The following is a 16,242-nucleotide window of genomic DNA, read 5'->3' on the forward strand; positions in this document are numbered from 1 at the left end:
GGTCAAAGACCACTTTGCTCTCTATTTGCCTCTTCCCAGGGCCTTCTGGTTACGGTAGTCTTTCATCATCGAGCAATCGCACAGAGTTTCCTGACTGAGCACCCACGTGGTGCTGGTCGCCTCTGTTATGGGTTTTGCCCCTCTTTTCTCAATAGTTCCTTTCAAAGTTCAAATCAGCTCTTGCTACTTTTCATTCAACACAGTTAGGTTTCTTATCGACTCTCCGGCTGTGATGAACCACTTGGCTTTCTCCTCCTTCGAGTCAATGTTGGTACCACAGAGACAAACGTCTCTCCCTGGCTTATTAGCAGAGGAGGGTCTTGCGTACCATAGACATCTGCTGCAACACACGCTGGCCTTTGTTCGCGGTCTTGCATTTCCAATTGAAGAGATTTCACGGGCCTGGAATGAAAAGCGTAAGGTCACGTCCCTCCTCGTCACCCACTCTGGGTATCGGGTAATAAAATCGCAGCAAAAATGTTGCGGTAAAAAAAAAAAATTGCAGCAAAAATGCCATGGTTTGACCTGGTAAAGGAATGCCCCATTATACCATTTAAGGGGAGCGGGGGCCGCAGGGGTGTCCCCCACTCCCCTTAAATGATATAATGGGTCCAGGGGTTGCAGGGGTGTCCCCCGCATCCTTTACTTGGATTGCAGCGCAAAAACCACAGCATTTTTGCCGCAATATTTTGTAATCACGGCAATTTTTGCTGCGATTTTATCACATGGAACCCCTTTCTCTATTCACTGTCTTTCGCCTCCTCTTGAACTGCCGTGTTGAGTTAGCCCTCACGTGTGCAGTATGCCTTGCTCATCCTGTGCTCTCGTGCTTCACCTTTTATCCATGTGGGGAAGGGAAAGGGCCGTCAGGTGTGTGTGGTTCTGGTCAATTGCTGGACCTTGCCTGACCGTTGTATTGGGAAATGTCAGGTAAACGTCTCTGGTGTTAGTCCGTTGTCTTTCGTGTTGTGCGAAAGTGTTTGTGTTGGAAAAGGGGGGGCAGTCATTCGAAATATCCTACGTGGTAGGATGGGGAAAAGGTGTTGACAGAAGTTGGATACCGCGTCTCACCCTTCGGTGTCCCTCTCCCGCTCCTCAAGGATCCCCCATACAGGTGATCCTCCCTCATTGGTCCACCCCCAGGAACTGGATCCAATAGCGATGGTCGTGTCCTGGCCACCTGGATGACAGATCCCCAGGAACTAGCCAGGGTGACAACTTCAGCTTTTTCACAGTACCTGAAGCGTTGACTTGCAGGACCTGCTGAGTTTTGACTCAGTACAAACTCCTCATTCTCATCTCCCTGCACATCCGGTCTTGCTACACAGGATAACAAGTCTTGTAACACCATACTATCATCCGGCAAAGAAGGAGTAAGTCGCTCATAATTTGGCATCCTCTTGAGGGGGTTGTGACCTCCTCTCATGCATCCTCTCCATCCTCCAGCTTTGACCCCCCCCACTCCGAGTCCTCCCTTAGAAAAGGCTGAGGTCTGAGCCCCAGGATCCGTTCTCTGGGAGGATGGTGTCTGCTCACCACGGAAATCCTCTCCATCAAGGTGGGGGAAGACTTGCCTCATTGCCTGCCGATGTCCTGGACACCTCCCAGGGCCTCTCCAGGCCAGAATGCCTTAAATGACTCTGAAACAAATAAGAGAATGCCCAATGATGCTTTCTAGATGACGATGACAGTCAACGATGAGAGTGGGACCAGAGAAGAGAGTGGGACCAGATAACATGGAAACTTGATCTAGGTAGAGACCTTGACCTGTATGAAACTGCGGCCTCTGACCAATGTCAGCTGCCTCCTAGCGACAGGGTCCAGTGAATCGCCACAGACAATGTTGACTCAAATCTCGCGGACAATGACACAAACTACAGCAACGGAGAACATTAATCAGCACCACTATTGCCAGCCGGCGCATCACCCACTGTTGCCTCCACAGCTAATAAAGGAAGGGGGTAACGATAATGAAAGGGTAACATTTGCCTTTTTTAAACCACTACCATGCCCCCACCTTGCAAAGCTGAAGTCTTCAGGGTTGGCCTTTTCCTCCCCAGCAAGCCCTTTCCTCTCCTTCTCTGTCTGTGCCTCTGCTCATTCTCACCTTGTGAAGCCAGGCTGCGAGCCTTCTCTCCCCATCAGACTTGGACCTTGAAATAAGCCCCTTGCAGAGATCACAGGCAGTAACATCATGGCAGTAGATGCAGCTGTCACAAGGTCTCTCGTGCCTAATGTGTCAAAGCTTGAAAAGAGACAACACTCTTTCTTTTCCTGGCAAAACTTAAGTTCACAGAGCCAAAATTGCTACTTCCACTACAAGCCACAGAGCCCTGGCAAAATGTAGAAGCCATTAACGTTTAACTTTAGGGCAAACATATCAATCACATCAATAAATGATGGTAAAACTGTGAAACTGTACTCTGTAGGATGTGGGCTGGCAGCATTGGGTGTGTGACAATGGCCTGGCTTTGTATGAGCTCTCTAAGGAGCAGCAGCCTGATATTGAAGGACAAGTGTGGGTTAAAATATATTTAAGTAGAATCTGGTATCCAGGGGTTCCCTTTTAGCTAGTGGGAACATTCTAAATTATGTGCATCAACAAAATAACCAATATGGGGGATTTTCTGTTATCCTCCATCCTATGACTGGTAGCTGTACAATGTCCCTCTTGTTTTGTTGGGACATCTTCCATAGTGCCTGTGGAATTTCCTCCAACCTACCCCAAAGAAAATAACTGTTGTTGGTGTCTCAAGTGCGTCACTTTTATCCCCATTCTGATAAATGACACTGTGTAAGTAATAAGCAGGCACACTGAGCTTATCGCAGACATTTTTTGTAATTTCTTGGCGCATTTGAGTAGAATGGCACACTGAGCATTCTGTTTGAAACATCCTTAAAAAGTTCAGGAACATAAGTATAATATTAAACACCAGACATGTATTAATTTATAAAGACACAATGATGATATATGATATGATATGATGTGGCATTTAGAATGCGCCTGTACACAAGTGTTTCTAGGCGCAACAAGACAAGGAGGGGGAACCGAGGGAGGACAAAACAGCGATCTTACTAGGCCTTGTGTCATTCAGATCGTGCAAGTGCAGAGAAGTGGAAGGGGAGAAGTGCTAGAGGGTCGGGCGGGGGGAGAAGTGCAGGTAACTCAGTAAGTGCAGCCAGTGGGTGACTCATAAGTGCAGAGAGAAGAGACTGTAGGGTTGAAGAGACAGACCATAAGTGCTGGGGGAGCCGGGAGGCAGTGCAAGGACAGCTGGACATACAGGAGCATGGCCCAAGTTCAGGGGGTAGCCAGGTGACCAGTGCGGGGAGCAGTCAGACATCAGCAGGGGAGTGGAAGAGAGAAAGCGGAAGCGAAAAGGAAGGTCTTGAGTTGCTTCCGGAACCGCAGGTGGTTCTGCTCAAGTTTGAGAGAGGCAGGGAGGCTATTCCAGAGGGAAGCCCGAGTTGAGGAGAGAGATCTGCCCCCAACTCTCTGCTTGGAAAAGAGTCTAACCCTCAGAGAGTTTGAAGTGGATGAGCGGGGAGAGCTCTAGAAGGGAGATGTTTAGGAAGAGAGAGTTGGAGGTAGTGTGCTCCCAGGCCCCAGAAAGCCTTGTGGATGATGCAGAGGCTCTTGATCCTTGGGTCTCCTCCCGAAGAAACACATCCAGTTGATCAATGCAAAAGGCCTTCATCTCTCATTCACTTTTGTCTTTTTCCACTAATGCAGTAAGACAATTTGCCAGGGCGTTTGGATCTGCATCACAGATGGGCTCTAGTAAGCGGGAGTACCAATTCTTAGACGGCTCAATGTTCTTAATAAACATCTTTATCTCTGCACTGAACGTTATCAGCTTTTACTTCGAAGGCAGCAAGAACCATAAACGAGTGTTGCACTGAGCGCTTGAGAGACTTCGCAGAGCAGATTGGAAATGTGCATCATAGTCTCCTTCACAATATTAAAACCTGTTGTGGCTTGTTTTTTTATACTATTTTTCCAGTGCAGTGGTGGTGCACATTCTATGTCAAGACAGAGGCGAGCGTTTTGCTTCATCTTCCATTTTATTCCTTTCTACAGCAGTTTAAAAAATAACAATTTCTTTAACATCCCATCTGGGAAAACACATTTTTTTCCCCCCAAAAAAAATACATTTCCCTGTAGTCTCACTCTCCTGACCACGTGACCTTAGTCCTTCCTCTTCCTGTTCTCTCCCTCTTCTTTTCCTGCTCTCCAAGCAGGTAAGTACCTTTACTTGTAGCTGCGTAATGTATACTGTTACTGAGTAAATATTGTGTCTTAGAAACATAATTGATGTATTGCGGTAGCGCGCGCAGTCCCATCCACGTCAGGGTTCCAAGAATTTAGAGCACGCAGTGTATCCAAATGATTTTTACTTATAGGAACGGAGCAGGCTGCCCTGTGCCGCATTATCGGCACACCTGGGGCTCGCCGACCTCCGTTGCAGGCTAAGGAGCATCCGCCTGTCAAGAGGGAAAGCAGACGTTGCGAATCAGGGAGCCAGCCCCCACCCTCGTTGGGGAAAAGCTTAACATTTGCACATGCGAAGAAGCTCCACACAGCCCCCACCCTCATAGAGGAGCAGCATTCTCAGGTGAACAAGCGTAATACTACGCTCACGTTCGCATCGTTCACGGAGAGATTGTGATAAGATTGTGATTGCTCCGGAGATCGTAAAACAAGTTTAACAGGTCCTTTACACCCGCAGATCGGGTATTACAGCTCCAAAGCCCTCAGCAATTCAAAAAGCAACGCTTTTCCACTCAGCCAAACACGGGTTAGCGCACACAGAGGGCATTAAATAGAAGCCTGCTTAGCAGACCAAGGTGCAGCCTCAATTACATCACTGAGTGAGCCAGTGGAAGTGCCACTACACCTGAAAAGGTATTTACAAGGCACTAGCCAGCACCAAAATGGCAGAATTTGAATGGAGTGAGGAGCAGCAAGAGGCAGCCTATTCTGAGGATTTGGCCTATAGCTTCAAAGACGTGCTGGGGTACTCACTCATAGAGGCAGTGGCTCAGAGACTACAAACTATCGAGACATACCTGAGCCAGAAAGAAACAGGCACCTTACCAAAAGAAAGCACGTCCACTAGGGTCACGCTGGAAGACCCACAGGGGTGTAAGAAGGCCCGGAAGAGAAAGAACTCTTCTGACCCTCCGGGTCATACAGACAGGGCAGAACAGAAGGCCCCTGAGGCTACCGACACATTCTTAAGGCTGCGAAACGCATTCATACAAAAGTCGGGAGTGCCGAGCCTCAAGACCCTCTCCCCAGGGGAAGAGGAGCCCACAGGGTTCCCAAAATCCTTGCAAGAGGAAGACAATAAGGAGGAGGAAGAGGAGGTACAACCTCCACCCAGGAAGAAGTTGAGAAAGCTCAACAACACAGAGGACGAAGAAGGGACTTCGGATATGTTCCAGCCAGAGGGCATCTGAAACCCAAAGTCCTCCGAGTGGTTACCATCACCCAGGGTTACTAAATACATGACCCACAGGTGACGTAGAGCTCTAGAAAAAGAGGTGCGACAGAGGATGAGAGAAGAATGTCCTAAACCTGAACTACCAGGAAAAGTAGCAGAGGCACCGGAGCTAGATCTTAAGATGTTGGCCTTTGTTTTAAAGACTACCAGAGATCCCAGAAAAGGGATTGACCGCTCCTGGCAAAGTTGCCAAGAAAAAGTGCTCGACCTAGCAGGACCGCTAGCGAAGATCATGTACTTGGCCGAACGAGCAAGAGATACGGGAGAAGAGGTAGACCCGGAGGTGCTCGCTAACTGGGCCCAAAGGGCAGTTTGCCTCCTAGGAAATGCTAATTGCGTCATCTCATCCGAGCGCATAAGAAGTCTGCTCCTCAAAATAGACCCCAAGTTAGGCGATCTGGCATCCTACGAAGCAGGCGAAACAGCCCAAGAATTGTTATTTGGATAGACCTTCAGGTAGGAAATGGGGAGGTTCGTGGGAACCTACACCTCCTTGGAGAATGCACAAGCCTCCATAAAGAAAATATTTCCCCGAAGAGTTTTTGCCAGGACCGGTCGGTACCGCGTCGAGTGACCAGTCGCTACCAAGCCACGAGGAGGCCTCAGAACAACAGGACCCACTATTGGGAAAACAGGCAGCAGGACACCTTCTTTCACCCAAGAGGCCGTTTCCCAACAGGAAGGCGAGGCAAAGGACAGGGAAGAGTACAGAACTTTCCTGCAGGTGAGACAACATATATACCCGCCAGTGGGGGGGAAAACATCGAGATTTTGGAAGAACTGGCGCACACTTTCCAGCGATGCCTGGGTATTACAGACAGTCAGAGTCCTGCAGTTAGAGTTTACAGAAATACCCCTCCTCCCCTTATACTCAGCCCAAGCAGAGAGAGACACTACATGCAGAGCTGCGAAGTCTGGCAAACAATAGAGCAATAGAGACTTGCATGACAACCCCGAGGTTTATAAGCAATATTTTCCTGGTACACAGGAAGGACAAAGTAAGGCCTGTAATAAATTTGAGAGAGATGAACAATTGGGTAATGTACCACCATTTCAAGATGGAGGGAATCCTTCAACCCAGAGATACCCTCAGATGGAACGACTGGCTCACGAGAATCGATTTGAAAGATGCCTATCTCACGATACCAGTCCAGAAGGAGTATCGCCCCCTTTCTAGCGTTCGACTGGGGAGGGCGATTCTGGCAATTTGCGACAATGTCGTTTGGGCTAGCCTCAGCACCATGGGCATTCACGAAACTCATGAGGCCCATAGCCGTGATAATCAGAGAGAAAGGCATAAGAATGATTATAGATTTGGACGACATCTTGCTGATGGCGGACAACAGAGAAACACTCCTGTACCAGACAAACTGGGTGACAAACCTCCTGACATCCGTAAGATTCCTAGTGAATCAAGAGAAGTCAGAAGTGATAACAGCGAAGAGGATATAATTTCTAGGGTTCGTCATAGACACCAAGCAAGCCACACTAGAATTACCAGCCAGGAAAATAAGGGCTATAAAGAGAGAAATAAGGAATTGCCTCAGCAAAACTGTGATATCTCTGCGGACGATGGCGAGAGTAGTAGGTCTACTGGCAGCATCGATCCAAGCGATATTGCCTAGACCCCTACACTATCAAGCCCTGCAAGGACTGAAGATAAAACATCTACAGCAGGGCTTATGATACCATCAACTAGTACCTCTAGACAGAGTTGAAGACGAAGCTGGAATGGTGGTTAAAGAATATGGACGCCTGGAACGGGAAAGCCATATTCGGCGACTGGTCCGAACTAGTGATAGAATCAGATGCCAGCAGAGCAGGCTGGGGAGCTCGCGGCAGAGAACTAGAAACAGGGGGCAAATGGAGTACGGAAGAACTCAAACTACACATCAACTGTCTAGAACTATTGGCCGGGTCGTTTGCGATCAAGGCTTTTAGGAAGGACAAAGTGAATTAATGTATCCTGCTGAAAATGGACAACATATTAGCAGTCAGATACATCAATCATTTAGGAGGGACGAAGTCCAAATTATTAGCGTAACTAGCCAAGGACTTCTGGCACTTTTGCCTAGAGTCAGGGACAACAGTAGTAGCAGAATATCTCCCAGGTTTGCTAAATGTTGTAGCGGACTGGAACTCCAGACACCTAGCATACTCCAGCGACTGGATGCTAGACAAGGAAATCTTTCGGCAGATAGAAAAGATATGGGGACCAGTACATACATATCTGTTTGCGTCCAGACTGAACCCTCAAAAGAGCAAGTACTTCAGCTGGAGACTGGATCCGACAGCAGTAGGAGTAGATGCATTTTTGCAGGATTCGACAGGAGAGATGCACTACACCTCCCCGCCATTTGTTATGATGAACAGAGTGCTGACGAAGGTGCGCAGGAAGAGAGCGATAATAATAGTAGTAGGACTGATATGGAAATCGCCAAGTATGGTTTCCAACATTGATGAAACTAGTGACAGATTACCCGAGAATACTACCACCAGGAGACAGCCTTCTTACGGACCCAGTTGGGTCATATCATCCTCTGAGAGTGTTCCTCCCGCTGATGGCGTGCAGGATAGCAGGAGATGCTGGAATCTCCCTGGAATTTCAGCGCAGGCTGCCAGACTCAGCACAGAGTCATGGGCACCATCGACTAGAAAGAGCTACGACGCAGCTTGGAACAGATGGCCACAGTGGTGCAAAAGGAGCATTCTTCATCCCATTTCCGCCCCTTTAGTAGAGATACTAAATTTCTTGGCAGAACTACTTCAAGACGGGAAGGCTTATAGAACAATTGGAGTATACAGATCAGCGATATCAGCGGGCCACATACCCATAGAAGAATTGCTCGTAGGGGAGAACCTAGCAGTAATCCGACTGCTTAAAGGAATAAGATTTAGGAATCCGCCACAACCAAAGTATGACTAGTTATGTGATGTTTCAGTAGTTCTGAAACTACTAGCCAGCTGGCCAGGGAACAAGTATCTGTCACTGAAGCAACTATCAGGCAAACTGGCAATGTGGTTATGTCTAGTGTCATGTAGAAGAGTAGCAGACGTCAGAGCCTTAGACATAAATAGGAAAGTGTACGGACCAGAAGGAGTAACCTTCACTTTAGACAGAAGGACTAAAACTGATTCGGTGACAATAATCTACCCCTACCTGCAGGAGCACCCGAAGTGGTGTGTAGCAGCCTGCATAAAAGATTATGAGCATAGGAGAGCAGAAATGAGGCAGACTGGGACGATGCAGTTGCTTATAGCGCGTAGAAAACCCCACAAAGCAGTAGCGGCAGCCACCATAGCAAGATGGGTCAGAGAAGTTGTGCAGTTAGCACAAATAAATATGGCTAAACTTGGAGCGCATTCTGTTAGGGGCGCGATGGCTTGAAAAGCCCTAGCACAGGGTGCGATGTTGCAAGATATCCTATGAGCAGCCGACTAGGCCAGTGATACTACTTTTAGAACATTCTATTTTAAGCCTGTACATACAGTTGCAGAGATAGTGTTGACAAGCTTTGAACAAGCATAATGCTCGCCTCGTCTTGACATAAAAAGAAAAAAAAAGAAATGTTTCCCAGCAGGGATGTTAACGAAATTGTTATTGTTGAAACTGCTGGAGAGAGGAATAAAATGGATGAAGCATAATGCTCGCCTCCTTGTCTTTAATAGAATCAAGACTCCCTGCGCAATTAGCAGGGGTAATCTTCATTGTCAATGCTTCAGTGATTTGGAACAAATACTTCGCTACAATGCATCAAGTGTTTCTATCTGATAATTAATTTTGTGAGGGGCACATACATGATGTGCTGTGTATACTCGAGCAAACCCAATATGGAAAGTCTCATGTGCTCCCCCTCAGAGCTGCCAGTCGATCCCATATGTAAATGCTCCAGTTTCCATGGAGTCTATTTTCTGCATCTTCACATACCATTTATTATATCAGCATATTAAAATGTGCTCTTTAGACAGTGGATGGCCAAGGCTTTCATCATTTCAGTCATTACAAGCTCATGTTAATCTCGCTCCCATGTTGCCATATGAGAGAAAACAGAAGCCTACAGTGCTGTTTACTACGTTTTCCAATCAGCAAGGCTCAGATATGATAATCCCCTCATGGTCCCATGGGCACTCTAACAAGCAATATGAAGTATCCTGTATGGAGGATGACTGCACTACAATAACAACTACTCCACTGGACAACAATTTCTCAAAATAAAATTAGAAACATACCTCAAAGCAGTGCTTTGGTGATGGAATTAGTTTCTCTTTCAGTTTTTTAGCTTCTATGAGAAGCAAGCCTACATGTCTCTTTTGTACAATGGCCAATGCATCATTGTGTTGTTTATGATACTTATCTAACTCTGCAGCAAAGAAATCAACTCCTGCAAAATAAGAAAAACATAGTATTATAGAAAACTAAGGTGACGTTAACATCTCTTTTACTAAATATCTGATTACTCGGCCGAGGTGCACCTCAAGCAGATTATACATTGCCAAAGGTAACGTTATTATATAACATGTTTCAAACAGTTCAGGTTATTGGTATTATATAACATGTTTCAAACAGTACAGGTGATTGACATAGATCCATATTTCCAGGTAACACATACTGTGCGGTCCTAGTGACGGATTTATTCCAGTTTATCCTTCAAGCATCTCCTATAATCAATTTGGAGGTGAGTGAAGGTATAAGCAACCAGTTATAGAGTTGCTGTACACAATTATAGTGTTAAAAGAAGAAATATGGATGACAAGATGTAGATTGCCAACTGTTCAAAAGTAGAACGAACAGTGTGAACAACACCTATTGATGTTTGGGTTGAAATATTTACAAAAATGTACTGTATTAGTGATATATAAGTTATAATATCACGAAATATTTGAAAAAGAGCCTTTTACCAATATGGACACAATGGATGAATGAATGACAGAGAGATGTGTATGTATGAGTTGTAGTCTGGGTCATAAGTTGATAAATAATGTTTATGATCATTGAAAATTGTGTAAATGAATTATGATAATTATTTTAGACACATATAGATTTGTTTGTATTACATAAAAGAAAATTATTTTTGAGAAAAATGTAAAAGATTTCCTTGTCATCGTGCCTACTCTGGTTCAAAACCCTCTATATTTTTGTTTGACCTTTACCTGACGAACCAGAGAGATTAACAGGTAATCCCCTTAGTTTTGTACTGTTCCATAAGGAGGCCCTATGCGAGGACAGATCTACCCCCACTCTCTGCCTGGAGAAGCGTCTGATGCTCAGGGAGTTGGAGGTGGATGAGCAGAGGGCTTGAGAAAGAAGATGCTTAGGAAGAAAAAGTTTGATGAAGTGTGATCCCCGACCCCAGAAAGCCTTGTGGATGATGCAGAGGGTCTTGAGCTTGATCCTTGCAGCCACAGAGCTTTAAGGGCTGGAGAGATACAATCCCTGGGCTTAAAGGAAAGGACAAGACTTGCAGTCCTGTTCTGGATTAGTTGTAAAGGGCGAAGAGTAGAGGCAGGGATATTTAGAAAGAGACTGTTGCAGTAGTCCAGCCTAGAGTGGACCAGGGCTCCGGAGACAGTGAGCTTCTGGGGGAAAGTGAGAAAAGGAAGAATACCTCTGAGGAGGTGCAGCTGATAATGTGACTTCTTAGAGACATCAGAGATGGAAGGAGAGAAAGAGAGGGGGGTGTCGAAGATGTCACCAAAGTTCTTAGCCTCAGTGTATGTTAGTAGAGCCATGATGATTATCTTAAAATTATTTTTCATAAGAAATTATGAGTTCTGATAGGGTCAGCTCCTCTCTTGGATGACAGGACCACCTTCTCTTGGTGTCATGGATGGCATCATGTGAAGACAGAATTTCTATATTGTGGGTTCTAGGGACACATTTTGAGGCCCCTCAACTATTTGAATTTTCCCCTCTGTTTTTCCTTGATCTTTTTTTGGTGGCCAGGGGGAGTTCTTCTTAAGTCCCTTTGCCGTTAAGTCCCTTTTTACCTATCTCAAGGTAAATGGTCTTGGGTCGCCTCTAAAGGGCCCAGTACCATGGATGCCTCTCAGGCTCTCTGTTATTGCATAAAAGTTTTATGGAACAGGTAGGTGGCAGCTATAATTTCACTTTGGCTTCACCAGGGATGCAAGCCATTTTACAGCATTGGCAGCACAATTTAACTTTTTGGTAGCCACTGGGGGATCAATGGGTGTTTACAAATCCTGCTCTCTGTGATTTTGTAGTTCAGGGATTTCCTTTCTCTAAGTGACCATGAAGTATGGGGATTCTAACAATGTGGGCTCCTTGTGAGCCCATGGAAGCATCCATATTGGTCCTAACTGGTTCAGGCCAGATTAGGTCCCTGGACTATCCCTATAACTTCCTGTCGGGTGGCTAGGCTGACTTGACTGGCAGTCCTACTGACCAACCAGTATAGTTTGTCACCTGACCCTCAGCCCCTACCCCTTATAGTGATTGGCTTTCTGACCTTTGGTCAGCGCCTTTGTCAATGGTATTTAGACGTTGCCCTGCCCCTGTTGCACTCTCTAGGTTTCCTGTTTGGGCCTCCTGAAATCTCCTGCAGTCTCCCTATATCTGCTGGGTCTAGCCTTCTATGTCAGAAACGTTTCTGGGCCGTTTTATCACAGCTAATCATTGTTTGCCACCAGAATCTCACAATTGGCTGTGGGTTACTTCAGAAAGGGTGGATGAAGTCTCAACTGCTAGCCAGGTCTTCAATTTGGGACATCCAAGCATGCCACAAGCTGTTGTCTCAGTCCTGGAACTGTTTTCTGTTGTGCTGCTGGTTTCTTGTATTCACTCTGCTACTGGGAGCCATTTCCTAAGGTTTCTGTAACGCTCACCTGATTCCCGTAGAGGCGCCGGTCTTGACTGGGCGTATACCGTATCTTCAAAGGTGATGTGTAACACACGGCTGGCTCTTTGGGCTGGACCTCTGTGCACTGTATGTCTGACTCGAAGGGTAAGATGTCTGCAGATAGAAAATATGCGATTAATGAACTGGGTTATTGAATGTCTCTCTCTTCTTTCCTTTCTCTTCTCCTGTAGAACCCCAAAGGTTAACGCTCTCACCTTAGGTAAGTGAACGCCGTGCTCTCCATCTGCCTCGGGGCAGGGTGCTGTAACCAGTTTCTTCACTGGATAAGGGGAGCAGGCCTCTTGACTTCAGAGGACTGCTGTCCGTCGTTTACTGCACGAACGGTAAGTTTCGAGTAATTCTAATGTCTTTAAAAGTCTTTAGTAATGATGTCTCTTGTTTTAGCAGGGTTCCGGCGATGGCGGATGACGGGCTGAAGTGAGTTGAAGATGGAGCCCGTGTGATGAATGGAAGCGCCTGGAAGCACGTAAGTAAGCGCTTGTTGCCTGCTTCACGATGCGCTCTAACTGTCTTTTTATTTTGCAGGTACAAGTTCGGAGCGGCTGCAGGGTGCCGGAATACCCACTGGGTTAGATGTGGAAAGGAGTAATGGCACGTGAGTATTAAAGTTCTCCAATGTCTTTAAACGCACCTTGTTTTGTCTTTCAGATGCGGGATGCAGCGCCGAAGGCCTCCGGAGCGTGCCAAGAACTGGTAAGCTTTTGTCTTTCAGATGCCGGAATGCAGTGCGAAGACCTCCGGAGCGCACGAAGAGTAGGTAAGCCTTTGTCTTTCAGATGCCGGAATGCAGCGCGAGGCGTTGGTGACAGCCGATGGACCAGGTAAGTGAAGCGCTGTCACTGAAGACCGTAATGCTAACCTGTTCTTTCTTGTCTTTATAGGTGTTGCTGAAGACTGGATTCAGGATGGTAAGCCTTTTTCCTTAGGCCCAGGATCAGATGCAGAAGACACGATGAGCGTTCTGCTGCAGAGGATGCAGAATAACACAAAGCAAGATTCATCCATCGGGTGTGGTTTAAATAGCCTCCTGTAGTGCTTAGGTGTCTCCTTCCACAGCCACGCCAAGGTAAGAAAAGAGTTCCTGCTTTCCAGAAGAGTTCCAGTGTTCTGAACCTAGGGAGTGGCTCCTGCCCCACCCAACAGGAAAAGTAGATCCAAACAGAAGAGGATCAGAGGCTCAACTGGCAGGCAAGTAAGCAGCATGGTCTGCTGCAGGTAAGTCCACTCAAACATTATGAGCCCGGCGCTTCCAGCGCTGGGACTGGGCATATTTATGAGCCTGGTGCCACTGGCGCCAGGACTGGGTCCAAAAGGTCCCAATTGGGACTGGTTGGCACTCGGAACCTGGGTTATGGATCTGCTTCCAAGGGAGTTGGGAAAAGCCTGACCTTTTGGAAGCAGAGATCATGACAGTACCCCCCCTCAAGGCCCCTCCCAAACCGGGCTTCTCCGGGGGTTTTGGCTTGTCAGGAAATGTTCGGTGAAATCTTTTGATTAGGCGAGGAGCGTGGACATATTCAGCAGGTTCCCAGGATCTCTCTTGGGGGCCGTAGCCTTTCCAGTCAATTAGGTAAAATAGTTTAGATTTGGAGATCTTGGAGTCCAGAATGCTTTTGACTTCAAACTCGAGTTCTCCATCAACTAGGATGGGTTTTGGAGATTTAGTTAGTCGGGTTTGAGGTTGCACGGGTTTTAATAGAGAGACGTGGAAGACCGGATGTATCTTCATGTGCGGGGGCAAGTCCAACTTGACCGCTACTGGGTTTACTATGGTAGTGATGGAATAGGGACCAAGGTATCTTGGGTTGAATGTGCGTGGCCCTTTTAGAGGTAGATATTTGGTGGATAACCAGACTTGATCCCCTACTTGATATTGAGGGGCTTCCTTCCGATGTTGATCTGCTCCTTTCTTGTATTGTTCTTTAGCCCTTTGAAGGTGAGAAACAGCTTCCTTAAAGGCTTGGGTGATTGTAGAATGCAGGTAGTCTACTGCTGGTGTTTCAAGATCTTGGAGGGGATCCAACTCCGAGGTTCGAGGGTGACTGCCGTATAAAAGAAAAAACGGGGTTTTCCCAGTTCCCGAATGGACAGAGTTATTGTAGGCATATTCGGCTATCCAAAGGATGTCTTTCCAAGTTTTTTCAGTTTGTTGCAGCATGCAGCGTAAATACTGTTCCAGAGTTTGATTGGTCCTCTCGGTTTGTCCGTCGGTCTGAGGGTGGTGACTGGTCGATAGTCTCACATCAATTTGAGCCGACCGACAGCAACTTCGCCAAAAATGAGAAATAAATTGACTACCTCGATCCGAAATTAGAACCGAAGGAAAACCGTGCAGTCGGACGATGTTTTCGAGAAATTCTCGGGCCAGAGTTGCTGCTGTTGGCAAGCCTTTGAGCGGAATGAAATGCGCCATCTTGGAGAATAAGTCCACGATTACTAGAATCGTATTATATCCGGAGTATGGAGGTAGATCGGTGATGAAGTCCATAGAAAGCGTATGCCAAGGGCGAGGTGGGATGTCAATAGGGCGTAAGAGGCCTGCTGGTCTTTCCTTTTGACTCTTGTTTTGGGCGCATACTCCACAGGACATTATAAAGTCTCTGATATCTTTTTTCCAAGACGGCCACCAGAAGTAGCGCTTGATCTTTTCTGAGGTCTTGGCCATACCGGGATGTCCTTCCATTAAAGAATCGTGATAACAAGAGATTACTTGTTTCTGTAAATCTGTGCTGGGCAGGTATAATCGTTCTTGGAAATACAATAAGTTGTCCTTTACTGCAAAGTCCTTTCCCTGCAGATGCCAATTCTGTATGTCTGCTGGAGTTACAAGTTGCCTGACTTTATCCTTAACTTCCTCTATGGATTGTGTGGCGATTACACCCAGAATTCTTTGTTCGGGAATGATTGGTACAGGTTTAGGGTTGATCAAGTGTTCTTCCACTCCCATCCGAGAAAGGGCATCAGCTTTACCGTTTTTTGTACCAGGTCGATAGGTAATTATGAAGTCAAACTCGGCAAAGAATAATGCCCAACGGAGTTGTCTAGAGGATTGGGCTTATGCGGTTTTCAAATATTGCAGGTTTCGGTGATCCGTAATCACAGTAACGGTGTGTCGGGCCCCCAGCAGATAATGCCGCCAAGCCTTAAAGGCAGACTTGATAGCCAGAAGTTCCTTGTCAGTAATCGTGTAATTGATTTCAGGAGGCGAGAATTTGCGGGACCAAAATGCCACGGGATGCAACTGATTGGTTACCGGGTCCTTTTGTGATAGAACTGCCCCCATGGCAAGGCTTGAAGCATCAGTTTCCACGATGTAGGGGAGTTCGGGGCGAGGGTGTTTTAAGATTGGTGCAGAGATAAATTTAGTCTTCAAATCCTGGAAAGCTTGTTCCGCCTCGGTAGACCATTCAAAACGTTTGTTTTTCTTTAACAAGGCAGTGATGGGTTGGACTATTCGAGAAAATTCGGGGATAAACCTGCGGTAAAAGTTAGCGAAGCCTAACATGCTTTGCACACCTTTTACGGAGGATGGTGATGGCCATTTGAGAACTGCATCGACCTTCTTTGAATCCATACTCACTCCGCCAGGTGATAATATGAATCCCAAGAATTCAACTTCAGTCACGTTGAAAACACATTTTTCCAACTTAGCGAAAAGTTTGTGTTGACGCAATCTTTCGAGGACCATTTTCACGTGTTTCCGATGTTCAGATTCCGATGAAGAATAAACGAGGATGTCGTCAATGTAAACAACAACACACACATCTATGAGCTCTCTGAGGACATCGTTCATAAAATATTGAAAGGCGGCCGGGGCATTGCAAAGTCCGAAGGGCATGACCTGATATTCAAAT

At 46.5% G+C, this 16,242-nt stretch overlaps 1 protein-coding gene across 1 annotated transcript in view; it reads right to left on the reverse strand.

The window, feature by feature from the left end:
- The window catches only part of DNAH6 (dynein axonemal heavy chain 6), a 3,423,448-nt gene that overhangs the window by 2,421,912 nt on the left and 985,294 nt on the right, over nt 1-16,242 (reverse strand). The window contains exon 13 of the mRNA XM_069626424.1: nt 9,738-9,889. Coding sequence (XP_069482525.1) covers nt 9,738-9,889 — 152 coding nt within the window. The remainder of the gene's footprint in view (nt 1-9,737; nt 9,890-16,242) is intronic.

The sequence above is a fragment of the Ambystoma mexicanum genome, chromosome 6p (assembly GCF_040938575.1).
Source record: "Ambystoma mexicanum isolate Mex_15411 chromosome 6p, UKY_AmexF1_1, whole genome shotgun sequence".
NCBI lineage: Eukaryota > Metazoa > Chordata > Amphibia > Caudata > Ambystomatidae > Ambystoma > Ambystoma mexicanum.